The sequence below is a fragment of the Xenopus laevis genome, chromosome 3L (assembly GCF_017654675.1).
Source record: "Xenopus laevis strain J_2021 chromosome 3L, Xenopus_laevis_v10.1, whole genome shotgun sequence".
Taxonomy (NCBI): Eukaryota; Metazoa; Chordata; class Amphibia; order Anura; family Pipidae; genus Xenopus; species Xenopus laevis.
In genome coordinates, this window is record NC_054375.1 from 108079082 (window position 1) to 108098854 (window position 19773).

General features: G+C 38.7%; 1 protein-coding gene across 8 annotated transcripts in view; it reads right to left on the reverse strand.

Moving 5' to 3' along the window:
• The window catches only part of dmxl2.L (Dmx-like 2 L homeolog), an 84118-nt gene that overhangs the window by 48615 nt on the left and 15730 nt on the right, over positions 1-19773 (reverse strand). For all 8 annotated transcript variants that reach the window (XM_018253081.2, XM_018253084.2, XM_018253080.2 and 5 more), the window contains exons 7-14: positions 15696-15874; positions 14319-14490; positions 12136-12301; positions 10630-10836; positions 9680-9942; positions 8828-9521; positions 8004-8125; positions 6888-6977 (exon numbers count right to left, since the gene is read on the reverse strand). In XM_018253081.2, coding sequence (XP_018108570.1) covers positions 6888-6977; positions 8004-8125; positions 8828-9521; positions 9680-9942; positions 10630-10836; positions 12136-12301; positions 14319-14490; positions 15696-15874 — 1893 coding nt within the window. The remainder of the gene's footprint in view (positions 1-6887; positions 6978-8003; positions 8126-8827; positions 9522-9679; positions 9943-10629; positions 10837-12135; positions 12302-14318; positions 14491-15695; positions 15875-19773) is intronic.

The window sequence follows — 19773 nt, forward strand, 5'->3', positions numbered from 1 at the left end:
TTTTCGTTACTGTTCATTTCTGCCTAGAAACTTCTCTAGCACTCTTGTGTCTTGCATAGGTTCATTTGAATAGGGCGGATACCTAAAAGTCATAGGGACGTCTTTAATAGTAATATTGGTGCAAAGTGACCACTTTTTCAACCACATGACCAATGAGCCATAATAAAGACAGAAGAGATCCTCTAATGCCCTACGCAAGTCCACACTAAAACAAATGTGGTATGCCCCTCAAATGGTTGACACATAAATCTTTAATAGCGCAAACTTTTTGAAGGCAATCCTGCTTTAAAAAAAACAAACAAGTGTTTTTTACAACTTTTTTTTTTAACTCAGGTGAGATTTTTATTTGGTACAGTCAAAAGAAATTACACACATAGGCATGTTAAACCGTACAGAATCATACAATGTTGTCAAGTCATAAAGAGCAGCGGTGACACATCAATACAGAAAAACAAGTTCTCCCTGTCTCAGAACATACAGAAAGCATAAGAATTTATACATTCTCCAGGATCCACAGCTGCCATATTTCCATACATTTGTCAGAAGTATTGTTACGCCTAGCAATTAGTTGTTCTACATTACACATGTTTTGAACTGATTTTTCCCAGTCCGCATATAGAGGGGGGAGCTGAGATTTCCAAACTTGTGCTATGAGTCTACGCGCTTGAAATAGAATTTTATGTAGTATATTTTTTGCAGGGCGAGTCAGCTGGTTAGGGGGGTCCATACCTAAGATATACCACTTGGGGTCAAGTGGGATCTCAAAGCCTAGGATAGTGGTAATACGTGTTTGTATCCTGGCCCAATAATCCTGTAATACAGGGCAGGACCAGAACGTATGTAGTAAAGTTCCCTCCGCCGCATTGCACCTAACACAAGTATCCGGAATATCAGGATTGATCCTATGCAACCGAGATCTGGTATAATACGCCCCATGTATCAAGTACAGTTGCAAAATTCTGTATTTATATATGGGTGAAATAGACAGAGGGGTTAACAACACCTGGGCCCACTGATCGTCAGTAATATAATCAATGGAGCGCTCCCATTGCGCCCGTGCTTTTATAGAAGTTTTCCGCAAAACCAAATTTTGTAGTTCTTTGTAGAAAAGAGTGATAGAGTGCCGGGAGTTCTCAGAGATCAGTAGTTCCATTATGGAAGAGGTACCAAATTGCAGACGTTTGGATTTATTCAGTCTATAAAGCGCAGCCCTCACTTTGTGGTATATTAGCCATTGAGAATTGGGCAAAGAATAGGACTGCCTTAACTCACTAAAGGGAACCATACCATTGTCGGACCAAACCTGGCCTACAGACCATATCCCCGCCTGGATCCACTCTTTTGGAGAGGACAGCTTGTCTAGAGGAGCAAGTTTACTGTTATACCATAAAGGGGTTTGCAGTTCTAGTACTACTGGATGGACCAGTTGGAGAGACCGTTGCAAACAGAATTTTTGCGATTCTACCAGAGAGCAATCACTCACCAATTGCTTTGTCTTATACAGGTTCAGGGCCAGAATGGCATAGAAAGGGGGGAGATCAGATTTCAATAAACATTGCCATAGCTGAAATAGGGCGTCCTCAGGCAGAGCACTTTTCAGAGTACGGGTTTGTGAGAGTTGGGCCGCGAGGTAATACAGATACATGTCTGGGAGGGCCATGCCCCCATCATTTTTGGGTCGCTGCAGTGTTTTAACGGACAGCCTGCATCTGGTGTTCCCCCAAATAAATTGCCGGAAGAGGGACGTTAAGTGGGCAAAAAAGGGGGCTTGAATCTTAATAGGCGCATGCCACAGTACATAAAGAATTTTCGGGGCAATCACCATCTTTATAAGTTGAATGCGCCCAGTCGGACCCAAAGGGAGAAGTTCCCATGCCTGAAATTTAGCTTGAGCCCAGTAGAGTAAAGGCGCAACGTTAAGAGTATAATAGGACGATACAGGGGTAGCAATGTGAATTCCCAAATACGTAAATTTATCAACCAAATGTAGTTTTGCACAATCCGGGTTCAGGGGACCATTTAAGGGGTCTATTGGAAAAAGTGTAGATTTAGAGGGGTTGATTTTAAGGCCCGAAATACGTCCAAAGTCTGCAGTTAGCGTCAGAAGTTCCGTCAATGAATCGTGTGTGTCACCCAAGTACACTAAAGTGTCATCTGCATACATTTGCACCTTCTCCTCTCTGTAAGCCAGACGTAGGCCAATGATACGTGGATTTTGTTTAATTGCTAAAGCAAGAGGCTCGATGGCCAAGGCGAACAACAAGGGGGACAGAGGACACCCCTGGCGTGTACCCCTAGCTAGAGTAAAGTTCTCAGTTTGTGAGGCATTGAGTCTTAGGGATGCCACCGGGGTCTTATAGAGAAGTTGAACTAGCGAAGTGAAATGAGGGCCAACACCAAATGCTTTAAGGACACGCCACAAGTACACCCATTCAACTGTATCAAAAGCTTTGGCAATGTCCAAAGCAGCAACTGCTCTCTGACCTATATTACAGTGGTCTACAGACAAATTAAGCATCAGCCTTCTAATATTGTGCGCGGTGGTTTTGTGGGGGATAAAACCGGTTTGGTCCTCAGTAATTATGTGGGTGATAACTTGGTTCAGTCTCCTGGCAAGGACCTTCGCAAGGATTTTAACATCCGTTGTCAAAAGCGATATTGGCCTATAGGCCTCAGGTGAGGTTAAATCCTTGCCAGGTTTGGGCAAAAGAACAATCGTTGCCTCATACATGGAGGCAGGAAGCCTTTGGACTGTAAGGGAGTTATTGAAGGATTCCAAAAGTTTCGGTGCTAGTAAATGGGCATGCTTTTTATAAAATTCAATCGGAATGCCGTCTGAGCCCGCAGCTTTACCTGCAGGGAAAGAGTCAATGGCCTCCTGTATTTCAATTAGTGACAAAGGCCGGTCTAAGAACAGTTGAAATTCTTCAGTTAGGGTAGGAAACCTCAAACCATCGAGAAATTGGTCCAGCCCCTCTTCCCCGCGTTCCAGTTTAGAACTATAGAGATCTGTGTAAAAAGTCGTCATGATTTGATTAATTTCAGTGGGGTCTGTGGTGATTACCGAGTCAGCTCGTTGGAGTTTCGCTATTGTGGGGGGAGTAGTCTGCGCTCTGCTGAGGAGGGCCAGCATTCTACCCGCCCGCTCACCTTGCTCTAAGATACGGGCTTTGGCAAACAAATGTTTGTATTGGGATTTTTCCCACATTGCCTTTGCATAATTGCCCTGGGCCAGCTTCAATTGGGCTACCAACGCTGGGGAAGGGTTATCTGCGAGAGCGGCTTCTAAGCGCTGGACTACACCCTCCAAAGCCTGCTGGGCTTGCCTGGATTGTTTTTTGTAAGAGGAGATTTCTTTGTTCAAGTACCCCCTAAGGTAAGCTTTAAACGAGTCCCAAACAATGTTAATGTCAGCGGAGCCCTGATTTAACTGAAAAAATTCTTGTATAGTGGCCGCATGTTCTTTGTCATTGTTAAGGATTGAGAGCCACAGAGGGTGTAAAGACCAGCGAGGTCTACTCTGGGTACTTGGCAGAGTAAGTTGTATCTCTAGGGGGGCGTGGTCAGTGATACCCCTAGGAAGGTACTCCACTAAATGTAAGTCAGAGAGGGCTTTGTCATTGACAAATGCCAAGTCTATCCTGGAAAGCACTGAATGGGACAACGAGAAGCAGGAGAACTGTCTAAGACCAGGGTGAAGGAATCTCCAGGCTTCGACAAGGCCCACATTGCTAGTAAGCGAGGCTAGATTGGATTGAGGGTCTGTAATGTCACTAGGACGGATACGCAATCTATCCAAGGCCGGGTCCATCAGGGAGTTGAAGTCCCCAGCAGCTATCACTTTGGCATGGGGAAATTGAGCTATGAATTGAGTAAGTTGGGAAATACATGATGAGTCATATGGCGGAGGGATGTACAAATTGGCTATCACAAATTCTTTATGATGAACATTTGCATGTACAAAAAGAAATCTACCCCTAGGATCGGATTTTAACGATAGGAGTTGGAAGGGAACCTGCTTGGAAATTAAGGTAGCAACACCAGATGAGAAGGAGCTGTAAGTAGCATGATAATGCCAACCAACCCAGGGCTTTTTGAGTCCGAGTATTCTCCTACCCTCCAAATGGGTCTCCTGCAAAAGAATGATATCCGCCCCCCTCTGTTTAACATAGTTGAGCACTAACCTACGCTTAATAGGGTTATTAAGGCCACGGACATTCCAGCTTAACAATTTAAGCGTCATGGGGGATTCCAAAACCATTGGATAAATGTGTGCAATTGGCCAGTCAACATAATGAAAAATAAACACCTGAGTCGAACAAAAAAAGCATTAAACCCGATAAACATTCCCAACCCACACCCACCCCTTCTACTTTGGTACCCAACATTAAGTAGAAATGATCCCATAACAGATAACAATAGATATATGGGGGTGTTAGCACAACCGCTCAATCAGAGCTGTGAGAAACTCGCACAAATGAGGCCCGCTTCTGGGACCCCGCTCCGTCCCTCAACACATAATGTATAGATAACAGGTTCTGCACAGACGATAGACAGTAGAAAACATTGCATTCAAAGTAACATAAGTCCCGTGCAATAGGAAGTTCTTACCCACATGAACTTGGCAGGCGCCAAAACACAGCCGTGCCTGCTGTGCACAGTAAAAGGAAAAACAACAAAGAACAGTAGGATGGTCATCATGGTGAGGGAGAAAAAAAAAAAAAAAAAAAAAAACCCCACCCCCCCCTTCCTGGAATAGAGTTAGGAATATGCAGTACCTGACAGGTAAACCAAGCACAGTCCCCGGGCATCAGGAGTATGTCAAGCAAGAAAAGGAAATGTCCACAGGAGCAAAAATCCCTGAAGCAGTGCAGAAACCAACTCGTACAGCATGAGGTAACGATCCAACGCGTATCGCGTATGAAAGACAGAGAAGGTAACCAGTATCCAGTGGTAGATAGTGAATATTTAAACAGGGAAAAATTTGGCTTGCCAAGTACAACAAGGGAAAACAAGCACCTTCTGCAGGAGGATGTGTTCACCAGCAGCTGGCCCGGTGTAGCATAGGGGGAGAGAGAGAAAAAAAAAAAAAAAAAAACCCCACCAATCTTGCAAATATCAGGGATATGCCGTTCCAGGATATAAAATGGCATCAGCTGCAAATATCATGTAGGCAGGATAGGAAGTCGAAGTAGAAATCTTACTGTTCCCGCTGTAGGCGATCCTGGCCCTCCTCGCCCGCATGACTGGGCCTACGGTCCAGCCAATCTCCCAGATCCTTAGGGGAAGTAAAGAAGTGAGTGGAGCCATCAGAAATCACTCTCATCCTGGCGGGGTAGAGCATTGCGTATTGTATATTCTTCTGTCGCATGCGTTTCTTGCAGTCGATGAACTGTGCCCTTTGCTTTTGCACTTCGGCCGAGAAGTCAGCATAAAGAGAAATTGTACTGTCCTGGAATGTGATCGAACCCTTCTGCCTAGCCAGCTTCAATAAACCATCACGGTCACGGGCATTCAAGAGTCGGGCAATGAGTGGCCTAGCAGGAGTTCCAGGGGGACCACGTCTAGTGGGAACTCTATGAGCTCTTTCAATCGTGAAGGCCTGGGAAAGGGATTGCGGCCCAAAGGTAGCACGCAGCCAGTCTTCCAGGAAAAGTTCAGGGGCATCACCCTCCACATTCTCAGGAAAACCTACAAACCGTAGGTTGTTCCTGCGGATCCTATTTTCCAAATCATCTGCTTTCTGTTGGGCCATTAGCAGGGATTTCTGTAACTCTTGTACGTTACCTTGTAGGGGAAGACAGGAGTCCTCTAGATTACTGATCCGCTGCTCTGCCGCCATTGCACGCTCACGCATTTTCTGCATATCGTGTCTTATAATGGAGAGGTCGACTTTAATTTCGTCAGTTTTAGCACTGATGAGTGAGGTACAGGTGTCTCTAGTCGAGCGAATTTCCTCCAGAACATCTCTCAACGATGGTTCGGCCAGCTCCTGGGAGTTCTGATCCGATGCGGTAGTCGGAGAGCTAGGCCCTGAGGAGGACGCGCCATTTTGTTGTTCACGGCCTTCCCGGGCAAACTTCCCCAGCTTCGCGGCTGCTTCCGACGCCCTTTTTTGCGCTCGATTTTGCCCCATTAAGTGGCGTGGTGGAAGGGGATCCCAAATGTGATCCACGATGCAGGGAAATAAAAGGTCTACCGACCTGTTTCAGGATAGTAACGCCGTCAAGGGACGGAGCTCGCCAGATATGCGACCGCTCACATCAGGTAGGTAACCACGCCCCGTTTTTTACAACTTTAATGTATTTCCAGCATACAGGATATGGTGTCACTGACATAAGACTGAGGAAGATGCAATCGTTTTATCAGTTCGTCTGGTCTGAGAAAGCGAAGTAAACTTTGGCGAAAGAGGTAACATTCAGTAAAATTACCATTCGCCAGAGCGAAAAGTCGCCTGGCGATAGGGTGTGAACGAACAATAGTGACTGTCTTGTTCACTAGCGAATTGTCCTCTACGCCAGTGAATTGGCGATGTCCCTGCGAATGGGATTTCTGCCGAATTTTTGCTAGCATTCCCCACTTCGCCCTTTAGTGAATCTGCCCCTTTCACTCTCCCCTATTAACAATACAAATGCAGCATATAGGGTAACATATTATTTTCTATTGATAGAGTTAAGATAAACATAGAAAATAGCCAGAAAACATCCTATTTACTGGGTTTAATGTTGAATATGTGTACACTGTAAATAAAACTCTCCAGCCAAGCTAACATATGTAAAGCACGTAATCCTCTAAACAGGTTTTACTACAGAGTATCAAATGGGTGTAGTAAAACTGGAATTAATAAATAAACAGTACTTTATGTCTATTTATTGTAAACGACATACCTTGTCTGTTATTGCATCAAGTTCAATGATACACCCAGGTCGAGCTGTTGATTGCTGGCTCACAATGTTAAAGACTTCACCAATAAGTTTCTAAAAAAAGAAGAAAAAAGATAAATAATTGTTATTTACTCTGCATCATCTTGTAGCTATAACATACACGCTGGTTTTTAACTGAAAAAGCACAAGAGCATCAAACATTTTTTCAGTAACTCCACTAAATGGCTGCAACCTATTTTAAATATTATAATTCAACAATTATCCAGTATTTGCTTTGAGTAAATACAGTGGAAGTTGGTCTGTTAGTCATGTTTGATGTGAGGCTAGTTAAATTATATGTTGACAAGAACATGATCTAAACAGTAAATACATTATGATTTCATCTATATTTACTGATATACTGTATAAAGCATAGTAAAAAAAAAGGGACTTATCATTCTGTTAATGTATCTTTTTTATAAGTGCCTATGACCACTAGTCATTTATCTCACAGTCACAGTTTATAGCTTATGTTTTAATCTTATGTAACAATGCAGCTACGTGCTAAAGTAACAGCTAAAATTAGGAAACTAATAACTCATGCTAGCAGCAAAGGAAATAAAGATGTTGCCAGTTATTAAGAAATTGGGTAAAGGGTGATTAAGAAATACAAGTTGCTTAAAATTAAAATATGGCCAGGGACAAAATTTCTGCCCAGATACCAAGATATTCTTAGCATTACGACGCAGAATGCTTTAACCAATTAAAGTGAAGACAACGTTTTGATATGACAGATGTGATAAATGTGTGCGTAACAGTCAGCTTGGGCAGAGATCTCTCTCTCTCTGACTGAAACTTGATCAAGGGCGTTGGCTGAATCATTGGAAAAGACTATCACCTAGGTCCAGACCCAACAGCACCCACTGTCATAAGCCCCCAAATGGAAACCACGTTGGATGCTGGATATGTGGGTTTTTGAATAACAAGTCTGACTTTTTTTTAATATTTGAACCTTAAACAGGCATTGGGGTATGATATGCAAGAGGCTTAACACAAAGCATAAAATTCCAACTTTCTTGTTGCCTGAAGCATTGCACATAAATAATTGCAGTTTAATAAATAGATAAATAAACAACTTACAGAGGACTCTGGATCTGATAACTCATCCAGAAGCTTCCGCGCATCTACAACTGCCTGGTACAGCCTTAAATTTGTCCCATCAGAGGCAACAAAGCAAGCACTGGCTGAATTGCAGTATGTACCTTAAAAAAAAAGAAAAGAAAATAAATATATATATATATATATTTATATTATATATATATATACAGCTAGAGCTGGGAACCCACATCAGGCAAAGGCCCTTACCTCATAGACATTGTAATTCCTGTCAGATAGCTGATAGGAATCAGTAAACTAAGCTTATGCTTAAACAATTATGTATATGTTCCTTTTAATATGGGTATTGTTAAGAACAATCAATGATTAATTTGTTTAAACTTGCAGATTTAACTGTAAAAACATGAGGCCAGGGAATGGGTATTTATGAGCTTGTGTGTTTATTTGCTGCTGATTTGCTAGAATGGTTGCCCCATGATGCATTTGGTTTTGATGAGCACACCTAAATAAATATGTGAAAAAGGTCACTGAATAAATTAGGGATGCACTGAATTCACTATTTTGGATTCGGTTGAACCCCCGTGAAAGATACAGAACTTTATCCGAAGCCTAATTTGCTTATGCAAATCAGGGATGGGAAGGGAAAAAGAGAACCGTGTGCTGTGCATGTAAAAGTTTTTTCACTTCCTTGTTTTAATACAAAAAGTCATGATTTTAAGGATTCGGATTTGGTTCGGCCAGGCACCAGGATAAGGCTGAATATAAATCCTGCTGAAAAATGCCAAATACCAAACCAAATCCTGGATTCGGTGCATACCTAGAATAAATATGCATTTGAAAACACCCACCTAAGCAGTAACTTGGTATAAGTGTTGGAAGCCATGCCACATTGCAAAAAGCAGCAGTACGCAGAGAGTTTATTCGAGCTAGTTCTGAAACTCCCCCGCTGTATGACAAAGGACCAATCGGATCCACACGCCATAATATAAGTTCACTATAAATAGCATTTGGATCATGGAAGGTTTGAGTAGCTGCATTTCTGAAGTGTTGTCTAGGAAAACCTTTCAAGTTCTTCGTGGGATCTGTTACTTTACTGCTCTGTTCCAGCTCCCATGGACTGTCGGTGTCTGGGGTTGTCAGCACATTGTGATGAGATGAAGTTAGCAGCAGTGGAAGAACGGAGTGGCAGGCAAGATCATTTAGGTGGAACCTGTGGCCACAATATCTAAACTTATGAGACACAGTAAGCACATTGGTAAAGGCAGACTTGTCTGCAAAAGTAACTGCCCACTGATTTAAAGATCCATCAATGTGCTTAGACACCATCATGACTGTTGAAGATTTAACATTCTTGTTTAGAAGGTCTCTTGAACAAGTCACTGAATTTACACCAGACACGCTGGAGGTCATTTTCTCTTGCTGCATGGCAGCAGACACAGCCTCCCTGGTTGAGGTAGTACAAGCATACATCATAATGTTTTTGCTTAGAGAGCTGGCATCTCCTGTAGGAAAAGCAACTGGAATCCGAGAAGAAAAAGAGACCTAGAAAAAGTAAGAGAGCGGACACTGTGGTAATTTTTATATTTGACAGTTTTTACAATATCATATATAATATATAAAATACCACTCTTTATACCTTTTTTAACACAACTTAATAAACATGCCAATATGAATACATTTAAAAAGTAGCTACAATATACCTGAACTTGTCTAAAGATCCCTGGATTGTACTCATCCAAATATTTAACATGCCACACAAGAAAGGTGCCATCTACAGGGTGAATTGTAAACAGCATATCTGCATTTTTGTTCCACTCTGAAAGAAGTGATTCAATTTTGCGATCCAGTAAATCTGTGGGTAAAGGCATTGTAGTGCCAGGTGAAGATGCTTTGGTGCTCAAATCCTTTTCTGCTTCCTCATGCTCAGGAGAACCTGTAAGTGATCCTCCACCTTCAGGCTCACCTAGAATTAAAGTCTAAATTAGCTTGGGGTTTTTTTCAAAAGCAATCTCTGGAAAAACACGTTTGCCAGAAGTTTAGTAAGACAGAACAGAAAATATGACTTTGTACTTCACTGTTGTTGGGTGAGAAAATAAAAGAGGAAACTCAAATGTAAATAAGTTCATGACTGGCTACAGGTCTATGTTTTCCTAGCATTATCCCAAATTTTTGGAAGCAAACAGGTGTGGTGTAACAGAAAGGATGTTGACTATAACATTCTTTTTTTAGGAAAAACATTAAAAAAAATTCAATTTTATTTTATGAAAAAAGCATAAGAAGTGTGCATGTTCTTGGTAAATGTGGAAATGTGCAGATTGAATTACATTCTGCATTTTATCTCCTTACTAATAAATCTTTTCCTAAGAGCTAATGCAGCAAGTAACTTGCAAAAGACTGAAGAGAACATGCACATCAATACGTTGTATAAAGTGGCTCAGCTGAAAAGTATAACTGCACAATATATTATGCATGCATGTCCACTCTTTTCATGCATATGTGTCTGTGAATATACAGAGCCCCACACACTCAAATGCACTTATGCAGTTGGGGAGCTTACCCCATTTATTGCTATGATTGATATGTGTGACATAGTTTTTGTCATAACTAGCACAAATTGCCTGAATTCATTTTGAAAAACATACACACAAACCATTATCGAGTTTCATAAGGAGTCCCTCTTCCTCCTCTTCCTCATCGCCTTCATCAGTCTGCTGTTCAACAATGGTTTTTAAATACTGAACAAACAGCTCAACTGATAATGTAAAGTGTAATTCCTTATTGTTTAGCCAATGAACGACAAAGCCCCCATAACCCTCCTCTAAGTTAAACGCCGTTCCAGCCAAAACAGAAGGGATGTCTGTAATGAAAAATAACAAAAAAACACCTAAGTACATAATTGTTAAAATATAGAAACATACGTGACAAGATTTGCTAGTCCTGTTTTCTCATTTCTGTTTAACATCTGGATTTTTATTATTATTATTATTATTAAGTCCTACAAATGTGTAAAATTCCTTTGAAAGGGACATTATACAAAGAAAGTGCATGGATAACCATACTGAAAATGTAGGAATATACATTTAAAAAGCCTTTATTAGCTTCTCATGGCTTTGATCTGAAAAGATGCAACGTTTCATGGTTGACCAAACTGTGCAATGATTTTAATTTAAATTTATACAATAAAGCCCCACCTCCATAAAAAAAAGAGATCCTCATGTTAACCTTCTATCTAAACATTAAGGGGGTTATTTATCAAAATCAAAATGTTTCTAAAAAAAGTACAAGCAAACTAGAATCCACGATTTGACCTTATTTATTAATAAAAAGCACAATTTAATCGGATCAGGGAAAAACTCTAAGCGAAAATCAGAATTGTACGTTTTTTCCCCTGAATTTTTTGGATTTTTGTCCAAAATAGTCGGATTTTCGGGCTAATTCCAGTGCAAACCACAGAAACTTCCAAATAGGACAGGGACCTCTCCCATTGACTTAAATACAACCTTGTCAGGTCTGAGATGGCGGATTTTCGGATTCAGACTTTTTTTTCATCCTCGTGGTATAATAAATCTCAAAAAATTCAAGTTTTTTTCCCCACTAAAAATATGGATTCTATAGTAATTTTTTGAGTTTTTGGCATTTGGAATTTAAAAAATAACCCCCTAACGTAAGTGGCAGTTTATTAGGCAGTGTTTAAGCCCACTGATGTTATAAAATCTGTCCAAAGATCAGCCAGATATCTTTGAGGAGAGAACCACATTGACCTCTCCAAATAAGTCTGCATAGGTCCTTATTATGATCTAATGACTGGTCCAGGGCCATACTATCAGATCAGTGTAACGTGTGCCAGCATATGGGTGTAAAAATCAGGCAAAGATCCATTTGTTTTGCAATAAGCAGAATTGAGCAAACAAACAGATCTTTCGGTGCATGGCTAGCTTTCCAGTGATAAAAATTACCAAACTGGATGCTTTGCTTTCTCCATGTGAGACAACCTTTGTCACAGGTAGTACTAAGAAAAAAAATATTGCCAAATCAAAAGCCTTATTTTGAAATGTTGCAGTAGATATTTGTTCTCCTTTTATAATAAGGCGCTAGTGACATTTTAAACTAATAAGTACAAAGAAAGAAAGGTACAGTATAGTAAGAGTTATTTTACCTGTGTTTGGATTAATGCTTGCTGCTATATGGAAGTGACACAGTGAGTTAGCATGGTGTGAGATGTGGCGTTGGACATCGTGTTGACTTGGCAGTACTTCTGTGTGACTTGCAAGGACAGAAGATCTTCTTCTCCCTCTTCTCAACTGTTTCAAATGGTGAATTGTCTGAATTTAATTAGAAAAAAGATATTGGAAAACCTCAAATGTGAAGCATCTTTTTTTTTATATATAATATATATAGTACAATTATGCAACATTTTAGTATTTAGTAATTATTTAGAAATTAGTATACCTAAGGGCACATTTACTAAGCTCGAGTGAAGGATTAGAATAAAAAATACTTTGAATTTTGAAGTATTTTTTTGGCTACTTCGACCATCGAATTGGCTACTTCGACCTTCGACTACGAATCGAACGATTCGAACTAAAAATCGTTCGACTATTCGACCATTCGATAGTTGAAGTACTGTCTCTTTAAAAAAAAAACTTCGACCACCTACTTCGCCACCTAAAATCTACCGAGCACCAATGTTAGCCTATGGGGAAGGTCCCCATAGGCTTTCCTAGCAATTTTTGATCGAAGGAAAATCGTTCGTTCGATGGATTAAAATCCTTCGAATCGTTCGATTCAAAGGATTTAATCGTTTTTCCTTCGATCGAACGATTTTTCCTTCGATCGTTCGATGGAACGAATTGCAGTAAATCCTTCGACTTCGATATTCGAAGTCGAAGGATTTAACTTCGACGGTCGAATATCAAGGGTTAATTAACCCCCGATATTCGACCCATAGTAAATGTGCCCCGGAATATTTTGGGGAAAATCAGAAGGTCATGAGCAAAGGCGATTTAAGATGCAAGATAATCCATATTAAAGTATTATACACAGACACACAATATATTTTATACACACATAATAGTAACAGTTCATGCCAATACATAAGCCTTTAATTACGAGGCTTAATCGTATGCAAGTCGCCATTTTTTTTCCCCACAATGCAGTGGTGTCTTCCCATAATTACAAAGTAATTGCAGCCACAAGCAGCGGGTTATTTCCATAATTAGATAATATTTAGTAATATAATACACACACCCAATATTTCTTTGTTGAATTTTTTATGCCAGTGGAATACATTAGCATGCCTGCAGTCTGTTAATGACATACTTTTATGTAACAAACAAAATAATTAGTTTACTGCATGTACCAAACATTGCATCCTTACATATTTGCATCAGAGAGAGCATCACTCTGCAGATGTAAGCCTAAAAAGTCTTTATAAGCTTCAACAGTGGTCATAAAAAGATGGTGATGTTGCTGCAGATGTCATGGAGATTTTTTTTTAATTTTCAACTAATGTGTCAAACTAACCCAAAACAAAAGAAAGAAAGAGGCTTTATGCATAATAAAACAAAAGTATTTTCTGTAGAATAGGTTAGGCAGTTTTGGCTTTGAATGCCCAGTGTTTCCGTATTCATAATAGTGTTATACATTCATTACAAAGAATTATATGACACATACTGCTTTTTATCCAGAATGACTTCCATGAAACATTTATATCCATTTAAAAGGTAAATGTCACAAGCAGTAAAACGCATGATCTATCCAGCTCCATTAGTACTTGGGACAAAGCAACTTTGTTTTCCTTGATAAGATTGGACTGTGCTAATAATTCCAGTCTCAAAAAACACATTTTGTTTGAATTAGATATAGGCAGATTAAAGGGGATGTACATAAAATAAAATAAGGTGCCATCGGTATGGTCCTTTCCATAAAGATCAATATGAAAAAAATTGCAAAGGATAAAGGTGGCTGGATAATTCCTCCATAATCAGAATAATAATTCTTTAGGTATAGTTATGCAAATACATCTCAAAACTGCCTTTCATACGATATATTCTAGCAATGTTTACCATCAATTATAAGAAAGATGGCACACCGCAAAAGTTGGCCGAAATTCAATTATGTCTAAGGAAAGGCAAAATTACATTATGGTTAAGATTTTTTTTAAGCTCTGCAATAAAATATACAGAAATGGCAAATTTCATCATAAAACTGTACCAGCAAAACTGTTTTATTTCTATTGACCATGTAATTGTTATTATACTGCAGCTATTATTTACCAAAGACATGGTAAATTTTCCATACAGGTCTTATATAATGTCATAACATCAAAATTAACCTCACCTCAAGTGCATTTTCAATCTTGTCCTTCTGCTTCCCTACATGGGATAGGCTAGAACTATTTTGCTCAATTATTTGACCTCCAAGTAAACTGTCCTCTGGCAATAAGGTTTCAGCCCAGAGACGACAAATGCCATCCTGGCAGGACGTAAGGAGCACATTGCACACAGAACCCCTGAAAACAAATAAGATATACTGATTTTATAAGTGACAAGACACATATTGTAGGCCATGGTACAGTTTGAACTCTTTAATGCTTGGGTGCCAATAGCATATGCTTACATTAATTCAGCACAGCAGTAGAAGGAGTCCTGTACAAGTATGAGACCTGTTATCCAGAATGTTTGGGACCTGTGAATTTCCGGATAAGGGGTCTTTCTGTAATTTGGATCTCAATTCCTTTAGTCTACTAAAAAAAACCTATTTAACATTAATTAAGCCCAATAGGATTGTTTTCCTCCAATAAGGATTCATCTTACCTTAGTTGAGATCAAGTGCAATGTACTGTTTTATTATTATTAGAGAAAATATTATGTGTAAATTATTGAGGACATTTTTGAAATGTGATTTACAGTGGAACCACACTTTTACATTTTCCCAGGGACCGCAAATAATCTACATAAAATCTGGGAAAGAAAGAACATGTCTTGCGTGCCGGACTGTGAAATAAAGACATTAACTTTACAGGAGATGGCCTTCCCCTTATTCTGAAATTTCTGGATAATGAGTTTCTGAATAACAGATCACATATAATATATTGCTTATGACAGAAAACTTTCATGCACTCATATATGGTTTTTCCCCGGCAGCATATTTTAACTTTTCATGTGACATTGGCCTTAGTTAAACCATTTGTTTTAACAATCACCATATTTATATAAACACACAATAAAAATAATTTGTACTTATGAAATGGTTTTTACCCCTTCAAAATAAAAAGAATTTTCATAGCATTCACACATGATTTTGGCTTAACAATCAGACATACATTTATTGTTCAGGTTAAAAAATTCTGTTGGACTAGGACAACATTGGCACATTGATGTGGACCTCTTTCAGATGGGTCTGCCTAGCCAGACCCAATTTTATTGTTTGCTGGGGCCAAAAATCAGATTTTTTGCTCAAATTGGTTGCAAATACAATGGGCCAAAGTGTTGCTTGTTTAGCGACGTTGCCATACAATCTGCCTTTGTGTACCAGAGCACTTGTCTTAAAAATAATGTGCTGAATCTGCCAAAGTAAACTTGTCTTGTCCTTTGTCTGTTTTAAAAGATACTATCATACATTTACATTACAATAAACAGTACACACCTAAAAGCCAGGAATTCGTTCAAAACAGATTTCATAATCAACAGATATCACATTTGCTTTAGATCGCACCTTGGCATAAACTTGCTTGTATTCCGCCATGAAAAGCCAATCACTGCCCTTGGATGAGCCAAGTAAACAAAAGAGAAGTGCACATTCTTTAAACTTCCCCTCTTTTCGTGATATTCTTGGGGTAAGAAAGATGATTTCCAACCAGTAAGTGGATACCAAACTTTTAGCAGACAGTCATCCTGTATAGAGAAAAAACATGTTTTTTGTTTTTAAATAATCATCTTCATAAACAAACAGGAGGAAAATAAAGCGTTTGAAAGTGTTCCGTCTTGTCAGGTTTAAATATGAACTTTACTGAGAGTAATTTTTACAATTAGATTTATTGTTAGTAGGTGTCTGGGAATACCATTTTTAACCAGTAAAAAATGAATAGATAATATTAATTGCCTGACAAAGGGGTCTGTGTGCTCCGAAAGCTTGCAATTGTTACTTATTCAGTTAGACAATTAAAGGTATCACCAAACTTTGCATTTTCTGAAAAATAATAGTTGAAACCACTATAACACTTGCCTCAGTTCTTCTGAATTCTCCCAAATAGGAGATCTACTAATAATACACAAAAGCCAGGAATATCTTGTAAATGATATCCTTATAAACGGTGAGTTCTGATGTCATCAGTTATAAACAGTGAGTTCTGATGTAATTTCTGTCACAACTTACTAAAACTTGTGTATTATAATTAATAAAGTACCCCCAGTTGCAAAATATGAGGATATTAGAAGTTACTTCGGAGTTCCATGACCTGTATAAAAACACTCGGCCTTCGGCCTCGTGTTTTTATATGGTCATGAAACTCCTCGGTAACTTATAATATCCTTATATTTTACAAGAGGGGGTACTTTATTCACTATATATAAAGAGTATTGTTTACCAAAAATGAATGCTTTCAAACGTACCTACAAATATACATTGGGCAGAAGGCTGTGAACTAAGAAAATGAAAACAGAATGCAGAAAGTCCTTAAAAGGGCAATATGCACCCATGTATTGCCTTCTTCTTAAAGGAAGAGTAACGTCAAAAAATAAAAGTGTTTTAAAGTAATGAAAATATAATGCAATGTTGCCCTGCACTGGTAAAACTGCTGTGTTTGCTTAAGAAACACTAATATTGTTTATATAAATAAGCTGCTGTGTAGCAATGGGGGCAGCCATTCAAAGGAGAAAAGGCTCAGGTTACACAGCAGATAGCAAATAATCTCTGTCTGTCTAATGGTGTTATCTGTTATCCATTAGTTAACCTGTGCCATATAGCCATTTTTCAATTTCCGCCATTGCTCCACAGCAGCTTGTTTATATGAACTGTAGTAGTGTTTCGGAAGCAAACAGATCAGTTTTACCAGTGCAGGGCAACAGTACATGATATTTTCATCACTTTAAAACACTTAAATTTTTTGGTGTTCCTTTAATAAACATTCCCAAATCTATTGAAATGATGCACTCAATATAAATAGCTTGTTATCTTTCTATTAACAAACCACTTATTCCAGGATGGGATGGTAATGTGCCTGAAATAAATGTGTTAAATTTGCATCGCTTGTACCAGCCAGTTATTTCAGTTCCCTGTTAGCTTCCAGGCTGTTCACGAGAACGGAGGCACTCAGCAATATGCATTGTGGCAAGTCAGCTAATCCCCATCTGGTGGCTGTGCAGCCAGCAGCTTGGAAAACCTGAGAGGAAATAGCAGTACAATTGCATGGCTTTACTGGTGTGAGAGCTGGCATCTTGGACATGGCCCAGAGAGAATCCATGAGCAGATCCAGTAAAGATGTCATATTTTGTAGGAAACACATTTTTTGTCCAAATTTCAATGAGGTACAGTTATTTATCACTGGCTACTCGAGGGAGATTATAAAAGGAAAACAACAACCTCTATTGGCTGGGAATATGTGCTCAGTGGATACCTAATAAGTCAAAATATCCACACCAGCTTTCACCAGCCAACAAAACAAATAGACAGGAATGAAGAGCAAAAACATTGCTGTGCCAATTATTCCCTAATACGTTATATTTTGGTACAGAGACATATGAGATACTGATACCAGAAAGTATACCTTTTTTACATCTATCATAATATTAGCTTTGCATGCTACTTATAATTTTGCCATAAAGTATTTGCCTGATGCTTTTACATTACATATCTGACGCCCCGTGTTCATCTAAGAGGGGGCTGCCATTTTTGTGCAGCATGACCTATAGGTAACTTTTACTGTTCATTCATTTTTTGGATTTAGTGTCACTATCACTTTAAGAACACTCAAGTGCCAGTTATGCTAAATAAATAAGTACAGGAATTATTTGTCTGAAACTCAGGTAGTTCTGAGTCAATTCACAGGTTTCAGCAGTAACAAAAAGAAGAAAATACAAGGGTTCCTCCTGCTAGTCTTTAGGATAAAAATTGTTTTTGATTTCAAAAGTTTAAAACAACCATATCCTGATCTGAAGAGACATAGTCATAGGCATTAAGCAATGAAGGAAGGCGCGTTCACTCTTATATTTGAGTGTATTCAGCTGAATTCTAAATGTTAAGTCAAAATTCAACCAAGTCATATGACTTTAAAGCCCCTGAATTTTATTTATTTTTGTTCACAGATGATAAATGTTTTATTATTCTCAAATTTGTATCTGTAAATAAGGGTTCTGATCCAGTTCCGGGTCTGGTTCATCAAAGTTGCAGTGTAGAATTTGTTGTTCCATAAGGCGCTTAAGGGGTGATATAATATCTATTTATAAATATATAAGGGGATCATATAATAATCTTTCTAATGCTTTATTTACCAGTAGGTCTTTCCAGCTGCGACAAGGTCACCCATTCCGATTAGAAAAAAAGAGGTTCTGCTGTGAAGATGTGGAATTCTCTCCATGAATCAGTTGTACAGGATGATACATTAGATGACTTTAAAAAGGGGTTAAATGGCTTTTTAGCAAGTTAGGGAATACAGGGTTATGGAAGATAGCTCATAGTACAAGTTGATCCAGGGACTGGTCCCATTGCCATTTTGGAGTCAGGAAGGAATGGTTTCCCCCGGAGGCAAAGTAGAGAGGCTTTAAAAGGGTTTTTTTTTTTTGCCTTCCTCTCGATCAACTAGCAGTTAGGCAGGTTAAAAAAAAAAAAAAAGAATTAAAAGGTTGAACTTGATGGATGTGTCTTTTTTCAACCTAACTTACTATGTTACTATAAAAGGAGAGAATTGATCAAGAGTCTCAATGCTTTTACAGGTCCCTAAATATACAATTCAATATTTAAACAAAAAATAATCTTCTATAGGTCAAAAAGCATAGCAAGCTAGGTATGCATGTGTGAGTCACACTCATTAGAAGTAGAAGCCAACCGTCATTTGAAGCGGAGGCAGCAAACGCCTTCTAGCTGGAAGTCTCCAAACAATGCCATCTGTTTCAAAATCATATGGCTGGCTTATTTAGATGCTACAAGAACATTTTGAGGTAAAATTCAAAACAAATACAATAACATGTAACCTTTAATTCTTTATTACACACTCCAGATAATTGCTCTTATCTATAAATAGCTTTAGTTGCCTTTCTTCCAGTTGCCACAGTACATTACATAACAGCAACTAGTCATTTTCTACAAATAGAGATAGAGAATGTGTCAAAATGTGACATAAATCTAATGCTTCAAAACTGTATATCATTTAAAAAAAAATCTATAACAATAGCATCACATGTATAAACATTAGAAATGTTGAGGATAAATATGTTTTTGTTCTGTTGAGACCATCCAATTGAATTTATGAATAGGTGGCCATACATGTGAAAGCCTAAACACTAATCGACAGACAAGCCCAAAGCATGTCTCTTTATCATTTCTTTAACAACAAAAGAACCACAACCCATCAGATAAAAGTTACTTTTTTTCAAAACCAACATCTGACATATATGGTCAGGCAATCCACACCATGAAAATCTAGACATGTAGGGCCAGATTAACTTTCTGTGTACTTTCCAAACACAGAAAGACTTAATTACCATGTACAATACTGCCTTGAAAATTAATATATAGTACATAACCTTTTGCATTTACAGAAACATAATAACATCATTTCTTATTTAACATGCCTTAC